Here is a 19,984-nt window from a genome sequence, read left to right as displayed (position 1 = left end):
CTCCATAATGACCCACAATGGAGGACGCTATCAAAAGGAACACGTTTACAAGATGGGGGAGGGCTGCAGCTCATTCCGGAGATTTATTCTCCTCTTTCCGCCCCTTCACAACATCCGAGTGCATTTTAGGACTTTTTTTTCTCTACTCAACCAAGAAGTGATAAATCTACCGTATGAACGGGAAAGGGACAAAGTGTGGAGTTAGGTTTCACAGTGTTGACTTCCTTTGCAATCTGATCCATGTAGGTAGTTTCCGGTCACATTTCAGATACAAATACAGTGACATATATATTTCTGATTAAGGCATCTCCTACATTCTTTTCATAATGGTTTAACGTATAAAACTCTGATTAATAGGGTTTTTAAGTTAAGTGCTAAAATATGACTCAAACAGCTGCCCAGGTTTGGTTTATACTGATCATTTTATTTGGTGTATTTACAAACAAGCACATGCAGGAGGTTGACAGTGACTGACACTAGAGGGGCACTGAACTATATGCAATAGTATGACACAGGGATGTCTACAGGCTACATGACACCAGAGAGAAAGAGGAGCAGTAGAGGGAGGTACACGTCTCTTTGTTACACACAAGACACAGGCGCGCACACTCACGCACGCACACACACACACACACACACACACTGAAAGTGCAGGATGTGCAGACACACCGATGTGCTCACACTCATCTCTGCTTTCACTGCCAAATACGCTGCCATGTGTGCACTCACACACTCACATGCATGCACACACACACACACACACACACACACACACACGCACACCCCAGATAGATAGAGAGACACTCGATGGGTCAGATAGAGCTTTTCCTTTCAGACACTTCAATAGATCAATAGTTAGTACATCCAATAAATTAACAGCTTTCTAACAAATGCATTTAGACCAGAATCTCACAAATAAACAAACCAAACAATATAAACAATAGAACGTGTCAACTGATATTTCATCTTTATCGAGACACTATTTCTTGTAAACACCCAAGTGTTATCCATTTGATGGCATTTTATTGTGATCATAAGTTATGAGCACTGGTTCAATTCAATGCTACTGGACAGTTGCCATAGTGACTGTAATGTCATGCTACATGGCATTGACACAATAAAACGAGGAAACTTTGAAGAACTGAGCTTTCCCTGATTGATCAATAGCAATGAAACTTTCCTGTTGTATTAAATGGAGGTCCTTTAGTGTCAGCCTTTCATGATGTCTTTTATATTAAGTTTAACTATCTAAGCTATTGTTTTAGGCTTAACATGTCAACATCAAATCAAAACCTTGACTTTAAAACAAACAAAAAGGCTGTTAGTTGTACATTTAACCATATGCATAGTCATCAATACAAAATCTAGAGAATAACAAATAAATATATGACATAAAGCAATGTGGTTAGAATCAACATCTCACTTCCACCACGACCACTTCTACTACCACTATCATTAATATCAATGATTATGATGAGCAAACATGGCGAGGAGGGTTAAGGTAAATACAACAGCTGAGGTATGAGGTGAAGAACGGCCACCAAACCTACGGACTTTACAGTAGCATTTATGAATACATCATAAATACATCTGGGATTTTCTCACTGCATTCAGTTTAAGGTCAGATAGTGTTGAACAAGAGTTGAGCATAGTTTTGACACTTGTTGGCCCCTTGAGGTTCTGGACCAGTTGAGAGATAAGCTCTTTGCTTTTGTCTGATATTATCTTCTGTAGCTGTGTGGGATGGACGGATAGATATTTTCTGGAATTCATTCAAAGCATTCATGGCATATTACAATGCATACAGTGTTAAAGGCATGAGGCTAAATCTAATAACTGTATGAATATGATGTCAAGACAATAGCACTACATGAAGCAAACAGGAGGGAAGATACTGGATTTCATACTTAAACTTTTTTTTTTTTTTTTTGCATGTATGACAACCACCTAATGCATGTGTGAAGTTACAGATGTAAAGATTTAGAATGAATCCATTTATTTTGAATCATCCCACTTCCTCAATATGGCACAGTATTAAGCTGCTGCTTGTGTTTTACTATCTGCTTTCTCTTGTTCATCCATCTTTCTATCTATCTTGGTAATATCAATCTCAATTTATATACCTATATATATTTTGTATGTATATTTATACAGTCAAATATAGTAGCAGAAACATGTCAAACACACATGAACCAGGCGATAAAGGTGAGAGGTCAATAGGGGTGAAAGGTCAATAGAACACAGATCTACACAGCTACAATTCACTACATTACTACGCAGTATGCAACAGGAGCTACGGCCCAGTACTCTCACTTCCTTTCTCCACTCGACAATCTGCGAGCCGCGAGATATCAACGTGGCGACTACCAGGCTGTCGACTGTCGCCTCCTCAACGACGGGCAGACTCTGATCTGAAAGCACTCACATCTGCAAGTTGTTGACTGGGCAGAAGTTGCCCGGTGATCATTTTCAGATCAGTGTCTGACAAGGAAGGCAGACATTGAGAAAAGAACATGTTGAAGGGATACTTCACTCCAAGATCAAAGGTCTTTCAGTATGAAATGATTTAAGTTTGACTTGAGTCATTATTTCACAGCATCTGCTGCATTCCTGCTGCCAACATCCATTAGTTTAATGCTACCAAACTGGATGGATTGTGATGAGGGTAAAAACTCCCATATGTTCATAAAGGGAGAGGGCTGCAGACTGCTCCTGATGCACATAAAGCAGAACAGATGGTGTTATGCACTCAACTCAAACTCGAACCGAGAAAGCGTGAATTATCCCTTTCAGAGTAGTGAAGCCTTACCATAACCTCTCAACACTCACCTAAAATATATATATATATATATATATATATATATATATATATATATATATATATATATATATATATATTCATTTTGTTTTTTTTATTGATTGAGTGCAGCAGTTATGGAACCGAAGTCACATGATGAGGGAGGTGTAGCCAATAGGTACCAGTCCCTCTTTGTCTCCCTGACGACAGCGAATCCAGTCCTGATCGACTCCTCCCAACACCACCAGTTCCTCCCCTTTGCAGAAGCTCAGCTCCGAACCTGCTCCAGAGTGGTCACACAGCGTTCGTACAGACCTGAGAACAGACAGCAGAGATCATCTCAGCTACAATGGTCTCCACAGACAACATATGATGTAGCCGAACCTCGGATGAGTCACAAAGCAAGGAATGATGGTGAGTCACCAATTATAGTCTTTCAAAGACCAAAAACACAACAGGAGCATCTACTACACCCACTGGTGCTCTTGTAACACTTGACACCCAGACGAAGGCAAGTTGTGTAAAATGAGTAAGATATGGTCAAAACTTTAGTTTAAAACATTGAAAAAATCAACTAACATTATCAAAAGAACAAACTGCATGACTCCACAATCAACAACCATCACTGTCATTTTATGTCCATTGTACCTGAGTGGTCTGGGTTTGTCCATCATCTCCAGGTGTGTCAACCTCCTTCTCTGACTCTGGCTCACTTTCGCCCTCGGCTCAGGGCCCCGCCTTATTATCGGAGTGGAGTTGCTGCTCACCATTCGTGTCAGTGCAGTGACCACCAGGGGCCAGCCACTGAGACGGACGCCTTCAGAGACAAAAAGGTCGAGAGGAACAGAGAGTGGGACAGAAGGGCAGTGAGGAATCACATACAGTTACCATTCAAGTACAACAGTGACTTTAGAGTTTCTTAATGTCACTACAGCAGTTGAATTCACAAATGCATTACTTTTCTCTCTAGCTTAAGAAAAGTAAATCAGTTATGTGTTAAATTCACTGGCTAACCTGGTTGCTGGTGTGTGACTTGGTGGGCTGCTGAGGCTTTTAGAGGCTCCGAAGAGCCTCCCCAAACCCCAAGGAACCGGAGCACCACTGCTGACTGGAGCAAAGTCGCTCCCTGCTTGGGCCTGGAGGTCCGACAGATCATCTTTACCTCCTCCTTTTTCAGGTTAGCTCTGACAGGTTCTGGCTCAGTCTGCCTCCCCAGCGCATCACAGCCCCCCATCCCTGCTGGATCACCTATGATTTACAAAAATGTCAGCTCTGCAGGACCACAGACAACATATTTGATTACAAACACTGAACAGCCACACAAAAGGTGAGTACCTGTCCTGCCTGCTGAGTGAGGCTGTCCTCCTCAACATTAGGAAGAGGAAGTCTCCAATATCCTTCTCCTGCACCCCACAACAGCTGAGGACTTGTCTGAGTGACCGAAGCCTTTTATGGGTCCAGCAGTGCTATGGTTTGACTCCCTGGTACTCCGTTCTGCAGATTACTCAATGCTGACAATGTTCTTGGCTGCCCGATATTCTGGGCTTCCAAAGTCTACTCCTGAGAGGCTTTCAATATATCTGCAGCTTGTAGTTTTGGATTTTGCCCCCTCTGTTGACTGCTGGAATCCAGCATCCTGACAAGTTGTACTGGGGATTCTGGAGTGTGAATGTCTGGCTCTAAATGGTGGTGCTGGAAGAGCAGGTCGAGGTTGAAGGTCAGCAGGCTTAGAGGCTGCAACACGAGGAGCAGCTCCTCGAACAGAGGCTGGAAGGCGGTCAGCGACAGAAGCATAAAGGAGGAGGGGCGGTAATACGTCTCTAGCACATCTGAGAGAAAGAGAGATAAAGGTCAAGGAAATGCATGCCAAACAAGAATGAGAGGGAAGTGATGGGAACTTACCACTGCAAGACTGAAGGTGAGACAGCCAGAAATCAAGAAGCTTGGTACTAGAAGAAGAAAGAAATTGAGAACAGGAAAACTGAGGATCCAAAGAGAACATGTGTGGGAAAATACAAATATAATGAGAACGAATATATATGTTTGTGAACGACTGATTTGAGCACTTCATGCTGACAGCGGAGACCAGAAAGGACGGAGAGCCATGACTCACTTCAGTAGACCGAGGAGGAATGCGTTGAACCTGTGTTTGCTCTGTCTGAGCTGAGGAAGCTCTCCAACACACACTTGTAGGTTGAACAACGCTTGAGTTTTAGGACCTTGAAAAGTAGATTGAGAGGAAGAAGAGAAAATATACATAAAGAGAGGGAGAGAGAGAGTGTGGTCAACAGAGAAACTTACAGAGGTCTGCGAAAAATAGCAGTGAAACTTGGCACTCATAAGCCAATCAATATCTGCATCCTGTTATTCAGCATTTTAGACACTAAAATCTACAAGTATTGACTGATGTGTGGGAAAATGAGGCAGAGAAAAGTCCAGAGCTTATCATTATCAACGAGGGAAAACAACCAATATCAAATCCTTAATATCCAACAATTCTTGGAGCACTACCTGGCCTGGTTGAGGCCTGGACCAGACCCCAGGCTGAATTTGGCCTCCTGCCTGCAATCAGGTCACTCTGGTGAGGTTTCAAGCCATCGGTCAGCAAGCTGTGCAGGGCGGGGCAGAGACACTGCAGCACCAGGCGGCCCAGAGATGGATTTATACTGCTGTCTCCTGATAAGGCCTAGGGAAGGAAGAGGAGAGGAGGGGAAAGGAGAGGAGGACGATGTGCAGTGATAGGGAGAGACAGGAGAATAGAACAGCAAGGATGACTCAAGAAAGAGAGAGGAAAAGAAAATGGGACACATAAATGGATGGTGGAGAGAAAGGGGAGCGATGAGGGTGGGTATGATGTGAATAGACATGAGTTGGGCGGTTGGAGTTAGTTCACAAAGAAATAAGACTACTAGATTGGGTTATCTAAGGATATTCTAGTACCTTGTTAACTGAGAGAGACTGAGGAGAGACGGAACAACATATATAGAGTCAGAACAAGAAGGACGGGAGGGAAAGCATTTTTAAAGATAAATAATCAATTTAAAAACTATATGACATTATTTTTTCGTTCTCAGGAGTGTCGCGAAAAAAACATTTCTCGTCAATGAAACAAAGACAAAAACAACAACTCGTTTCTGTTATTTAAAATCCCACTGGTGACGTGAATTTAGAAGTGACTGACCTTCTGAACGATAGTCCGAGAAGAGCTGAACTGGGCCAAGATGGCTTCCACTGCCACGCTGACCGCATTGACCAGAGCTGGAGGGAGGAACAACATCTTTGGTTAAACTGTAAGAGCTCTAGACATCAGAGACAGGGACACACAGACGGACAGGTGAACACACACACACACACACACACACACACACAGGTGAGACACACACCTTTTTTGTCCTGCAGGACCAGAGAGGACAGGCCCAGACCTCTCATTGGATGCTTCACATCTTCGCCCATCCAGGATGTCTCTGTCCTCTGAACAGAGCCAGCAAATGAGACACTGCGAACAGCTGACAGCAAAAGAGCAATTACTTACTATGGTGTGTATGAAAAAGATACAAATTCAACAGAAGCTAAATGAGCCACCACAGTCATAAATATATACGAAAATAAATATCATAACTAATAAATGTGTGTTATTATCAGGAGCAATTAAGCAATGAGGAGCACCGGTTGAGGCAGATAGAAGCAGATGGTGCTACTGAATACAAACAGTGTGTGAAGACATCAAGTACATATTAGTTGGCTGTGGTGAGTTTTCAACATCTGGATCTGCGAAGACAACTTTCTGTATTCAGCAGGGATGAACAGGGTCCCATGCATTAATCTTGACTCACACTCAAACACACATACTTATTATAAGCATACACAGGAGAAACCACAGAGCTAGGGGCGACACAGTAGTGTAAGCTACAGCATCCGTCAGGTCGGATCCAATTACATTCACGTTCAAAGGGCAGGTGTGTACAGTTCATATAAAATGATTTATATAAACTAGTTATATAAATACATTCCTATAATGAACGGGATGCAGTGGACCTTAATAACTTTGAATTTGCCCTAAATGTACACAAAGATAATAAAGTTTAACTTAAATATTTTTTAAATGACATACAACATAATAAACAAGTTACTTGGGTTGTGTCTGGCATGAAATGCACGTGTCCATTTCAACAAATCGTGCATGACAGAAACAACACGGAGACAGACCAGACCGACACAAAGACAGACAGAGGGAGACGAGGACAGAGAGAGAGAGCGATGAGGGCAACTCTAGAAACCCTGTGACAGGAACAGCTGTCACCCCTCTGAAGGCCCTTTGCAGATTTGAAAGAACAGTGCAGATGAGACGTACCAGATGACCTGCAGGCAACGACTTCCTGATACATAAAACAGCTACAGTTACCTCGTTCTTTCAAATGTGCAAATCCCCCGGGGTCGAGAGAGTGACAAAAGTCTGAGAGACACTCTATCCGGGTCAGGGAACAAAGACAGAGACGGACAGTCAAAAGGACAGACAGACATGCATGCAAGCAAGATGACAGAGAGAGAGAGTGTGTATACGATGGAGAGAGAGAAGAGAGAGAGAGAGAGAGAAATCTTACTCGCCACGCGTGACTGCGGAGGAGCCTGGTTGAGTTTTGGGGGTAGGGCGGGCGCCCTTGGCAGTATAGGAGGGTAGAGGTTTGGATAGTAGAGGGGAGCAGCGAGGGCAGGCAAGGTGTGAGAGCGGGGGAAAAGCGGGGAGTTGAGGCAGTAGCCTGCTGTGCCTGGAGGGGGCGCACCAGATCGCTGGGGAGGGGAGAGGGCACCGATAGGGGAAAGGCGAGGAGGGGCACCCCTGTGCAGAGGGCAGTTTTTTGGGTGGTACAAGTAATATGTAGGAAGAGGAGGAAGCTCCTTAGATGTCCTGGCCTTGTTGCTGTTGTGATCCGTGTGTGAGTTTGTGCGCTTTTCTGAATACAGCGAGTCCATAGCACTGATACTGTTTGAATACGCCATCATGACATCTATGTTCTTATACGGGGTCGTGCAACCCGGAGCCTCTTTGGGGCCTCCAACAGGTGTGTCTGACTTAGTGTGTGTGTCACTGCGGTATAGAGAGTCAAAATTACAGATAGAGTCAGATGCAAGGTCCCTGTGTGTGTTAAAGATATCCCCATAATCACAAGGAGAGTCTGCACCAACATCATCCAGAGATTCATAGTTAAAGCCAGAGTTTATATCAGTGCTGGAATCATCTCTGTGGATACAAGCTGGGCCGGGAGCAGGGGCCCACTGTGTTTTACAGTGTTTGTCTGTGGACTCCCTGCCTACATGGCTGTGGGGTCTGGGATCTGCAAAGGGTTGGGAGTTACAGTAGCCTGAGCGATAGGAAGGGAGGGCAGTGTGGAGGAAATAGGGTTGGGAGGGCTGGGCGAGGGACAGTGGTGGGGAGGAAACTGCTTATTGGAAAGGATAAAAGGCCCCAAAAATATATATATAAGACAAATGATGGAGAGGACAAGCGCGCAAGCAGAGCGATATGAGGGAGCAAAGTGGAGCCATGGACAAACAATGGAAACAACAGAATGGGATGGATAGGTGAGGAAAAACAAGGAAGATTAAAGCAACAAAAAAGAGATGTGGCAGAGAAATGGGAAGGAGAGAGAGATGCAGAAAATGTTAGTGTCTGTCGAGAGAAAAATGCACATTCATGAGTGTATTCCAGCAGAAATCATCATCATGTAACATCATGCAGTAATGCAGTATTTAAACAAGTCATACAGTTGATCGACAGTTACACATTGACAGTGCATGAGAGTCAATGGAGTTGATTTATGAAGGGCAATAACCACAGTCTTTGACACGCTGTCAATCAGACACTTAATCCCCCGACACCATGAATTAAAATTCCACCATCAATTGCAATTATTCATCATATTCCAATGCGGGGTTTCTTTACAGCATCTGCTTTCACTTTCATTTCGTACTTGTATTAAGAGTTATGAATATTAAGTAAGAGTATAGCACAGTGTTTGTAAGTTACTGCAGTGCCATCATCACCTCTGGATCACCTTCTCTTTTTCTCTTCTGTGCCGTTTGTTTTCTACCTCTCTCTCTCTCTCCTTTCACACCACCACCCCTCATCCCCCTCTCCAGCAGCACAGCATACAGTGTAATGCTGAGTCAGTCAACAGTTAGCAGACTTCTGTCCGTGTCTGTCTCTGGGGACATTCACAGTTTGTGGCTACAACCGTTTTCATTACTCAGTTACCTGTGACAGACTGCTAGACTCTGGGATACAACATGAACTAGAAAGCAAGCGTACCTTGGTTTGACTTGAGTTCTCTCTGAACTGTAACAAACACATTATACTTCCTATTTTTCTGACATTAGCTTTCAGCAATTGGCCCATATTCTTAGATCCACCCCTTGGTCTCTTAAAGGTGTACACACCTATTTCTGGCTTTTTGCGGTGGTTTCAAAGGGAAAACTCCTGCAGCATATAAATCATTAGAAGTTCTGCGATGTTTATAATGAGAAAGCGAAGGTTAAATAATGCCCGAGTAAATATACAATAAGATAACTGATTTTAGCAGCTGATTGACGAAAAATATTAAACATACACCCAACCGACAATCTAACCCTTAGTGTTTATGTAGCCCACTGCAGCACTGGAAGAGATAAGTAACTTGATCTTGTGCCACTCTATGGAGCAATAGGGGGGGAAGCAGGGAGACGGGATAGACAGAAAGAGAAAAGCATACAAACATCCCAAGTAGATGTGATTTTAAACGAGTAAAGTGGAAGAGAAAGAGGAAGAATTTTCTTTTTAAGACACACAGTTTAGAAAGAAAAGAGAAGTTGAAGGTAAAAAGACCGAGTTGAAAGGTGGTGAGCTCAGTGGGCACTCCATTATACCCCTCCCTGTTGGCCTAAAGAGTGGATGAATAATTGAATAAGGCAGTGATGACATCACACTTTGATAACCAGTGCAGGAAAAGAAAGTCTGGAAAGTTTCCAACCGCCTCCTTCTCCTCATATTACCTTCACTCCCCTCACCATCTTTCTCCCTCCATCTCTCTATTGCTCTTCCCTTTGCAGCTTCCGCTGTCTTGTTAGCTCCCCTCGTCTGCAACCACCCTCTGTGTATCCCGTCATCATTTATCCATCATATAAAATATCATGTCTTTCTGTGACTCATGCTCATCCTCCATCTCTCCACTGTCGTTCTATTTATCATATCCATATACGGGTTTCAATGTTATTTGTACATCTCCTTCTGTCCATCATCTGCCCATCCCAGATCTGTTCTGTCGTTCTAATTACACTGATTTACTTTGATGTGTTTATTTTCTCCCATGCACACACAAAACGGCATGCATGGCAGACCCCTTCCTCTGTCATTAGAATAATCTGACTTCTTCATTTGCATCATTATGCTAATTCCCACTCACCTGTAGTTCTTGTTTCAAGAGTCCTTCCGCCATCGGCTCGTCCTCTCACCTCCACCTCCACCTTCTCCACCTTCTCCTCCTCTTCTTCTTTCCCTTCCTTTTCATCCTTCTTAACTTTTTCACCCTCCCATTCTCTGCCGATGGTCCACAGGCTGCTGTCGCTGACTGAGCAGCCAATCTTCTGTGATGGGCACAGCTCCGGTTGTCTACCCTCCTCGTCGGCTCTCTGGAGCATTTCCTTTAGAGCGGCCATTGAGGTGAGAGCTGGTGGCGGCTGCATAAAGAAAGCCTGAGCCTGAGAGGTGTACTCCCATTGGTTGCCATCGCCGCCTGCCATCTCTCTTCTCCACCTCAGGTTGTACAGTATATCTGCATCTGGAGTAATAACTGTTGGGTCAGGGTCTGGATCGGTGATCACCTTTGTTGGGAGGAAGGTGCTCTTGTTGCGGTATCGCATCTCTTTAAAGGTCGTGACCTTTGGCGCTAACCCCGTTGATGACCCTGAAGAACTGAGCTTCTTTTGATTTTCTAAATGAGATTTTCTCACTGTCAGGGGTGGATGCTGTGGTCGGGCGTCAGAGTCAGGTGTGAATGCTATGAGCCAATCAAATCGCTCAGGCTGTGCAGAGTTAGCCTGGAGAGTGCTGATTTCGTGGTGTGGCACAGATGGAGGGATTGGGGGTAAGGGACGAGGAGGGGGAGGGGGGGGAGGTGAATCTAGTACTTCAGCAGGATAGTGGAAAGACTCAAAGCTCATATTCTTTGTTTTGGTTTCTTGTGTATTGCTAAAACCAGTGCTGTAGTAAGGGTCGGAGGTCAGACCGCTGCTCCTCTTCCTTATCCTTGCCATCTCAGTAAAAGAGGTGGTTCTTTGTGTGCTCTCCTCGTTCCTTTTGTCATCTTCAGCTATATCTGCTCTTCGATCTCCATCCATCTTGCCTCGGCTTCTCCATCTATCTCTAGCCATCAACTCTGTGTCACATTCCTTCATCTCATTCCGATCTTTTAGTCTGAACTCATGTAGCTCCCCAGACCTGGACGAGATAACGTGATCTCCATCAACCTCATCCTCTAACCCTCCAACACACACACCAAGTTCTGGGCTGAGTTTGAGGAGCTCAGCTTGAGTCAATCCAGCAAGCATCAATAGCTTCCGAATCTCTACATCCAGTGCATGGAAGGAGGGGGGAGGAGGCAGGGCAGGTGGAGATGAGGAGGAGATTGAGATAACTGGCGGAAGAGGCAGAGGTGGGGGACGTGTGGTGGGAGGAGGAAGGGAAACGGGGGTCTTTTCTTGTTCGGCTTGGAGAGCAGCGAGCCGCTGTGCCTCCTTCTTGGCAAGGTGACGCTTCCGAGGAGGAGGGATGGGAGGAGTTGGGGTGGGGATGGATGGAGGTGGAGAAGGGGTGGTATAAAGGGTGAGGTAAGGGATCAGTTTAGAGGTGGGAAGAGGAGGAATAGAGGGAGGAGATAGAGGTAGGGGTTTCTCACACCTAAAAGTGGTGAAAGTGGGGGATGAGGAGTTAGGGGAAAAAGTAGACAATGTGGGGGAGGTGGACACAGCCATGGAGGTAGTCTCCCGACTGATATTGATGTAGGTGTGGAGGTCCGAGTTCACGCTGGCATGACGTGCTGGAGGTTTGGGGGGTCTCGGTGGCGGCTCGACAGGAGAAGGGGTGAGGGAATCAGGAACGAGAGGATCCTCACAGTCTGATGGAGCAGTGAGGTCAACCCCAGCATCTGAAAACTCCTGAGAATCTCCCATCGTTCCTCTGCCGCTTTTATACAACTTCCAGGGAATGTCGATGTTGCCCATTTCATCCATGACATCGGAGAGATCCTGCTCCTCCAGATCTCCAAGATCAAATCCCTCCTCGTGGAGTTTGGCGATGTAGGCCAGTTTTACTTCCCGGTTCACCTTCTCCAAGCGATCCAGGTGATCTAGCCGATCCCTCAGAACATCCCAGTGTTGTTCCCCCTCCAGATCCCAACGAGCCACTTGGATCACCTGGCTGAAGCGCTCCATTTTCCCAAACTCACCGACAGATTCTAGAAAGTCAAGCAAACCTTGTTTGGTGACCTCAGAATCACCTTTGACCCCTAAGTAGTCAGGAGAAGGGGAGTCCAGGGCAGAGGGGTAGCCCTCATCTGGAGAGCAAGAGGAAATTGGGGAATGTGACGCTAAGACGAAGGGATTGCGGCTAAGAGGAAGGGATGGGGGTGAACGTGCAGGAGGCTGGCATTCAGGGGCTTGTGGGGGAGAGCGGTCTTTGGAGGACAGAGCAACAGTGAGATTATCTTGGTCGTGAGAAGAGCAGATGGAGGTAGATTGATCTGCACAGTCAGACTCCAGATCAGAGCAGGAGCTGATAGAAGTGGAGGACGATGAGGTAGAGGAGGAGAGCGAAAACTCCAGGAGGGAGGGGGGACAGTCACAGCATGAGGGGACCAGGGTGTCATCATCGTCGTCGTCGTCATCATTGTCCGCCTCCTCTTCACCATCATCAATATCAAAATCTCCACTGCTCTCTTCCTCGTCATCTTCTTCCTCTGCTTTTACATTTTTCTTGTTGTCCAGATCAGCGCTTGCGTCTGCATTCTTGCCTTTATTTTCCAGACTGGCAGCAGGGTGGGCAGAGGCCTCCAGCTGGGCCTGTGCTTGGGAGGGAGGCTGAGGATGCTCCTTGGCCCCTTTCCCATCCTGCCTCTGGGGCAATGGGGCCGGAGGGGGGGGTAGCTGCAGTTGCTGTCTTATAGAGATGGTGTTGTTGTTATTGTGGTTATGGTTGAACATGCTGTTATTGTCTTGCGGGGAGCGGCCATCGCAGCACAGACACGGGAGGCTCGGCTCGTTGCAGTTCGGGTCAAGAGGGAGAACAGAGGGAAGTGGAGGTAGAGCGGCTGCTGGTGCAACTTTAGTTGCCGCAGATGCACGAGCACTCTTGGGTTTGGGCTTCGCTGGTTTGGAGAAGGTGGAACCCTGTTTCTGTAAGCCAAACCTGGACTGGGTTACCGGTGCTCGAGGCTGCACTCCGACCCTGGTCCTGGTGGGTGCAGGGGGAGCTTTAGTAGCCCGGCGTGGGGAGGACGTGGTGATCGTGTTCATGTTTTTATCCTCCCTCTGGAAACCGGGGCCATGCGACTTTGGTGCCGCTACAGTATTGGTCCGCCTGCTGACGTCAAAGCGCCGCGGCTTTGGAGGCTGAGAGGAGCAGCTAGAGGACTGCATTGTGGGAATGGGACTTTTTGGGATTCACTGATATTTCTGTTGCTATAGAAACAAGTGTTGTAAAGGACAGATCCAAACTATGATGCGGCCTGACGGTCACATCTTGGCTTAACTCCCAAGATCCTGTAACATCAAAAAAGACACACAGTCAATAATGACTACCAGAGAAATACAGCTTTGCAAAAACATTTTTCTTGCTCTACACAAGTTTTGATATTAGTCTTTGGAATTACGCATTAAAACACAATTGCTTTCTGACTTTTTGTTTTATAATTATCACAGCCTAAGTCCTGGGAGGCAACAGCAGTGATATGAACACATTATCAATTATCACCACTTAAGGAAAATAATTAAAGCTGAAACCATTAGTCAATTTATAAAATGTATCAGCTTCTTTATTGATAATTGCCAAAATTCGAAACATTCTCTGATTTCTGCTTCTCATAGATTTTCATGATGACTATCTTTGCGTTTTGGACTGGCAGTTGAACTAAACAAGACATTTGAAGACGTCACTCTGGACTCGTCACCCAGAAACTGCGATGGTTCTTCCGACTACCCTGACGTTGTAGATATACTGCTTAATTGAATAATCAAGAACATGATGAGTTGATAATGAAGCAATTGTTAGTTGCTGGCCTTAAAGATATTTCATATTTTGTTGAGCAATACTGGACAGCTTTTAGAAAACATTGAGGTGCCTTCGGCCTTAAACTGTTATAAATAATAAAACGTATTATCTGTTGTATTTGCTTGGTTTTCAGAGGCTCTATCTATTTATCTATCTATCTATTCAAATGCAAACATACAACTATCCTGAAATGATCCCTATAATAATAATTGTCACTTATCATCCTTATCAGTCACGTTCAGCTTCACTGAGCACTGATTTTCATGCATTTACAGTCGCTATCTGTATACAAGTCCCTCCTTACAAGCTGAAAAGAGGCAGTGAAATAGATCAAAAGAAATAATGTAAAAACGCACACGTGACTGAACATTTAACTAGAGCATTAAAAAAAATCAGGCAGCAGCAATGAACAGTCTGCCTTTTAAAAGCCCACCGAAGGCTACTGCTCACATATTCCTCCACAGTGCCCTTCACTTCACTGAGGAGTATGAATCACTCCAGTGCCCGCTTACAAATGGGCCTTCGATGGATTGGCATTAAAGCTACGAAAGCCTTGAGATAACACCAAAAGAAGGCATATCATCAGATGTAATTCAACCCGTCCCGTGCACAGTATTTACCCTGCAAGTATTGATCCGACAGAGCTGATGGAGTCAGGGAGGAGGGGAGGAGGGAGGGAGGGGGGGGGGGGGATCCAACCGCATCGCCCTGATATACAGGCCCATCCGCCCCTATTATAACTCAAATATTACTCATACTATTTAGATTCCAGTTAAAACCGATAACGATAATACGTTTAATTCACAGTTATTCAACCAACAGCATCGCTAACAGCGGATCCGCATGTTTCTCCGCAGCCTCCGTGCGGGAATATAATGTTTTGCTCAACCCGACTGGACTCTGCAGGTTCTTTTTTTTTTTTTTGTATTGCCATATAATGTACGATAATAAACGAGGACTTGACTCACGATCAGATTCAGGTGAAGATGGATGAAGGTCTCCATCTCGTCGGGCTCGCTCGCATCACAGTCCGTGTGAACGTGAATCTCTTCAGACGGGGACAACCTCGGCGTCTGTCTTCTCGCGAGCATATACCAACCATCGCTCATCGCTCGCTCCCCCCCAACCCAACCAAGCCACACCCCGTACTTGCCTTATCATCACATTCAATTTATCTTGAGTCATTTTCAGCTTTGCCTCCTTCACAAATATTAGTTTTGAAAGGAAGAGTCTCATTTCCCTTGTTTCCTCATCAATCATCCTATCAGTCACGGAAAAATAGCCAACATAATCTTCACATAGCGCCAACTGCTGCTTCCTTTTTGATTATTATCGATGAATATGTCAACTACATTCTTGATAAATCTATTATTGTGAGTACTTTGTCAAGTGTATACATTTCAGTCTGTGGAAAAATGTTATCGCAGTGATAGTGTCGCAACCATGCAGTCACAGAACTTTCCAAGGATGTAGGAGATGAAAGTGGCAAGGGCACTGGAAGTAGGGTGGTGGGAAGAGACCACCTCGCCCCCCCCCCCCCCCTCTTCACGCCCCTGATTCGATTGGTGTGATCCCATTGCAAGATGGTCTCTAATCATACTGTATATTATTGTTATTATTATGTTAATCAACAAATCGTTTTCTATCGTGCTCTACAACCAACACACAAAAGGATGAAGAGGAAAAGGGGAACTGTGCATACATTATTTATTAAAATCAATAACATTACAGACTTTACAGCAGCAATATAAAAATATATAGAATTAGAAGGCTGATGAGGTTTGACCCTCTGTCCCGTCAGGATACATCTGCTGTCATACATGTTCCCTTTAGACTCTAATCAAATAATAAATCTACTCCTACAAAATTAAATAAATTTCAACAATCTCATTTTATTTACGTTTATCATTTCAGTGTCATAATTCTATACATATAATTCTTCAGTGGAGAAACAACTGGAGACACTGTACATCATGAACTGGGATCAATAATGTACTATGGGGAAAAAGAGAGAGACCGTTTGATGACATTTGCCACCAAATATCTACAAACGACTGCAAAATTATTCCGTGGGTCAAAGGGAACCACTTTTTGTGACCACCACTGTCTCTCACTTGTTCCTCTTGTAGATTTTCTTGGCAAAGTTGAGGAAGATTGAGTGAGGAAGATTTTGAGCGTGACAAGCAATGAGTTTCTGTAACCGCTGGTAGCTGTCTTCCTCATATTTGTGGTACAACGTTGGCATTTGCAGGGTGCAGTACAATGCTTTGACCTTTTCTATAGAGGCATCGTCATGGCGCCCATAGCATGCCTGAGGAAGAGGGGAAGATGAAATTAAGTTTTGCTAATGTACTAGCGAGCGAGTAGTAGAATTTCTAAAAAAGGTGGAAGCAGAGGCCACGACATACAGGGAGTAGCCGAAGGATCTGAATAATAAAACCATAGTTTCACTGTTATTTTATCATAAATAACATTTCTATTGCTACAATGTATACTTGTTTGTATGCTGAAAGACGTTTTGCAAGTATGCATTGGATTTAAAGGGCCAGTGTGTAGAATATGGCAACATTTATGGAGGTGAGGTTGCAGATTTCAACCAACTGAAACTTCTACGGTGAGAAACGGTGCGACATAGCGGACTGCATGAAGAGGAACCGCTCCACATGTAGATATTAACGGCTCATTCTAAGGTAACAAAATAATAAAGATTCTTATATACAAAATAAATCATAATTGTACCAACAATGATAACAATCCGCCACTAGATGTCGCACTCTCCCTCCCCCGCTCTACTGCATTCACTTCACAAGTGGTGGCGAGTTCTATTTAGGCTGTTATGTATTAGGTTGCATCTCCACTTATAGTACAGCTATGTAGCGTATCCAGGGTTCGATGCGATTTGTGGAGATTCAGGACGTAACAGTGTCTTGAAGAGTGTAAAAACATCAGTACGTCTACATACAACTGTTTTATTCATATTATATTCCATTGCTGCCAATAGATCTTCCAAAGAGTTACACATTGGTCCTTTAATGTTTTAGTATTAATGATGTTTGTGAGGGAAACAGTGGATAAACCTGCTTAGTAAATTTATAGTATTTTATATTGTTATATCACATACATGTAATCTAACTCTGAGTGAGACACAAAATCCATGCAGTCAACTCTGCACATAGTTTGCAGCCAAATAATATATCGGTAGAGATTTAAACAGAAAGGGTTGTTTTCGGAAGTCACCTTCAGCTCTGCTCTTTGTTCAGGAGTCATGGTTTCCAGCGCCGTCACCACCAGCCAGCTGCATTTGTTATCCTGGATGTCTGTGCCAATCTTTCCTGTCACAGCAGGATCTCCGTAGCAGTCCAAGTAGTCATCCTGCAAATGATCAAGATGTGGTGGTTATTAACTCATCAGCATTCAATGTGTTGGGTGAAAAGCTGGAAGACGTGTGAAAGTAACTACCTGTATTTGAAAAAACTCTCCCATCTCAAGTAGGATGTGTTTGGCATTATTGTGTTCCTCTTCACTCTCAATTCCTGCCTACAGAAGTAAAGTAAGGTAGTTATGAGAAAGACTAGAACATTACTCTTCTACGTTCCTTTCATCATGTATTGTAAAATGTAAACAAACTCACAATATACATCGCAGCTGCCACTGGTAGGTAAAAAGAGTAAAACGCAGTCTTGTACTTTACAATAGCTTTATACCTGAAAGACAAGGAGAGAAAAAATTACACCCATTTTCTCATGTAAACAACATCCTTCTCTGCTAACTGACTTTGGATTTATCTTAACTACCTCTCCATTGTGAATCTGTTGAGGTCAATCTGACCGGGGGTAGAAGTCATGAGGTCCAGAGCTTGGCCGAGCTCGGTCTGGAAAGATGTCTGAAACAAAAATAGGTGCAGTAAGAATCCTATGTTAATGTGTTGTTGTAATCAATCCGGAGATATAGTACCTCTGTAAATAGCTCCAGTAGGTGGACGTAGTACGGCTGATCCCTGCAATGTCTGCGAAGCAGTCTGTAGATTGCCGCCTCTAAGAGAAATGAATCATTGATGGCATCCAGACCGATTCCATCCTTAAAAACAAACAAACAGACAGGATTCACATGGAAAACTGTCCACATCATTTGTGGTGCAAGATAAAATATCGCACAACGAAAACATTATAGTCTCTCTTTTTTTTGGTAATATATCAGGTCTCACCTTCTTGTACCAGCAGGACCGTCCTCTCCGAGTCACAGATCCATCCATGATATCATCTGCCACCAGAAAAAATGCCTGAAGCTGCAAGCAACAGAGACACAGTCGTTACTCTTAATGACGTAGAGAGAGAACGTTACACCGTGCAAAGTTTTATGACAATAATCAGCTTTTTTTTAGCGACACATTGGGCGGCACATGACAAAGAATAAATACAAATCTGAGTTTGTAAAGTCCAACTTTGATCTTGTGGAGCTTGGGTGTGAATACACAAATACAGATCTACATGTATGAATAAGTCATTTTCGTAAAAAGCTAAGCAATGTAGTAGTAGTGTCAACTGTTACTCAAACAGGAAAAATAATTAGCATTTGATGGAGAATATATTCAAGGATTTTGAGCACTAGCACACATGTAGTGTTCAGCATCAGGATGGTGTCTGTGGGATTGACTCAAACTAACTACAATGCCCGTCATAATTAAGAAACTTGCCACCAAGTGGAACGATTTGATGCGTTTAGTTTAGGGATAGGCTCCACTGGCAATGCTGGTGTGGGCCTTTTATTGGGATGTATTTGCAATAAGACAAATGTAGAATACTGCCAGACTTATCCCTAACACACAACACGTCCTTACCAACTCAATGCACCAGCCGACCAACAGAGCCCGCTGCACGGTGTCCTGTGTGAGCCGAGTGGGAGGGAGAAGGTCCCGCAGCGAAGCGATCACAGACAGTCCTCGGTTCCTCTTGCCTCCAGGGGAATTGTACACCAACACCTGAGAGGCAAAAATACGCATATGGGAATAACAGGAAACAGCAGTGCAGTGGTCAGCAGCACCTCTGTAAAAGACGACCTATACATACCTCTCTAAACCTGGTCAGAGCATCAGCCAGCGCGGGGTCAGCGAGGTCCCTCTCTGAAAGCTCCGTCACCAGCTCGTCGAACTGGGCTTCAAACAGCTGAGGGTCGGACAGCAGCGTCTGTTTGTTGCCGTGCGTCCCGTTGCAGACGGCGTCTCCCTGGAGAGACGAGGTGCCCGTCAGAACAGACGAGGTGCCCGTCAGAACAGACGAGGTGCCCGTCAGAACAGACGAGGTGCCCGTCAGAACAGACGAGGTGCCCGTCAGAACAGACGAGGTGCCCGTCAGAACAGACGCGGTCTGTAAGTGACGCTGGAAGACCGCGAGCCACACGGTCCGGATAGTTTTGGGGGCTTTAATGACCGAGCTGAGCAGACGTCTCATTCTCTACCGTCCTAATGTCCTCACTAACCGTCGGCCAGCTGGGCTTGTGGGACTGGCCCGTTACCGAGCAAACCTTACCGTAGCTATGTCACGTTAAACTTGTTCCGGTGGAGGAAAACTACCAAACTAATAGCGCCATAGACCTCCTAGCCCATTACCCTCAGTACACCAGCGCGAGGATTAGATCAAGTGAGTTACGTTGGAGGTGACAGAAGATGACGTTAGCTCATCCAGGCTGTTCACAAAGCTAGCTATATCACACCGAATTGAATTATTGTTTTGTTCATAAAGAAGCCTTTACATACCATAATGATACTGTCCTCTTATCCCGAACTATTGATTTACAGTAGATAATTAGTTTATCTTCTTGTTTCTTCGTCCTCGGTCGTACTGCAGTCTGTGAACGTCTCCTTAAACAGGATGTGCACTTTGTAGTTTGCTGTC

General features: G+C 44.6%; 2 protein-coding genes across 3 annotated transcripts; both read right to left on the bottom strand.

The window, feature by feature from the left end:
* Positions 1-426: 426 nt before the first annotated feature.
* Positions 427-11,377, bottom strand: rusc1 (RUN and SH3 domain containing 1). The gene is given in 14 exon segments (XM_034553961.1): positions 427-3,112; positions 3,446-3,585; positions 3,587-3,614; positions 3,812-3,958; positions 3,960-4,045; positions 4,133-4,318; positions 4,320-4,453; positions 4,456-4,626; positions 4,700-4,746; positions 4,911-5,016; positions 5,309-5,483; positions 5,979-6,055; positions 6,220-6,303; positions 10,234-11,377. Coding segments are annotated over 14 exon segments (2,691 nt in total). The 3' UTR covers positions 427-2,946.
* A 4,406-nt stretch (positions 11,378-15,783) lies between these two features.
* On the bottom strand, positions 15,784-19,984 carry fdps (farnesyl diphosphate synthase (farnesyl pyrophosphate synthetase, dimethylallyltranstransferase, geranyltranstransferase)). Of its 2 annotated transcripts, none has more exons than XM_034554381.1 (10): positions 19,846-19,984; positions 19,160-19,315; positions 18,931-19,071; positions 18,298-18,378; positions 18,048-18,170; positions 17,888-17,976; positions 17,725-17,797; positions 17,553-17,630; positions 17,331-17,465; positions 15,784-16,404 (listed from the first exon to the last, which is right to left on the bottom strand). In XM_034554381.1, the coding sequence occupies exons 1-10, from the start codon at positions 19,846-19,848 to the stop codon at positions 16,204-16,206; spliced, it is 1,080 nt and encodes a 359-aa protein (XP_034410272.1). In that variant the 5' UTR covers positions 19,849-19,984; the 3' UTR covers positions 15,784-16,203. The 2 variants fall into 2 exon arrangements, with proteins under 2 accessions (XP_034410272.1, XP_034410273.1); XM_034554382.1 differs by lacking the exon at positions 19,846-19,984 and adding an exon at positions 19,471-19,839 and having other exon boundaries at positions 19,160-19,365.

This window comes from Cyclopterus lumpus, chromosome 16 (assembly GCF_009769545.1).
Source record: "Cyclopterus lumpus isolate fCycLum1 chromosome 16, fCycLum1.pri, whole genome shotgun sequence".
In the NCBI taxonomy this organism is placed as follows: Eukaryota; Metazoa; Chordata; class Actinopteri; order Perciformes; family Cyclopteridae; genus Cyclopterus; species Cyclopterus lumpus.
Note: the sequence above shows the minus strand (reverse complement) of the source record. Positions and strands in the feature narration are given on the sequence as shown.

What these genes read in the sequence shown, in the direction of transcription:
- fdps (XM_034554382.1), bottom strand. Translation starts at nt 19,540, where the DNA reads ATGAGACGTCTGCTCAGCTCGGTCATTAAAGCCCCCAAAACTATCCGG. An exon ending in CTCTGACCAGGTTTAGAGAG is followed by an intron (nt 19,072 to 19,159) that starts GTATGTATAGGT and finishes TTTGCCTCTCAG; the next exon opens with GTGTTGGTGTACAATTCCCC. An exon ending in AACAGATTCACAATGGAGAG is followed by an intron (nt 17,798 to 17,887) that starts GTAGTTAAGATA and finishes CTTGTCTTTCAG; the next exon opens with GTATAAAGCTATTGTAAAGT.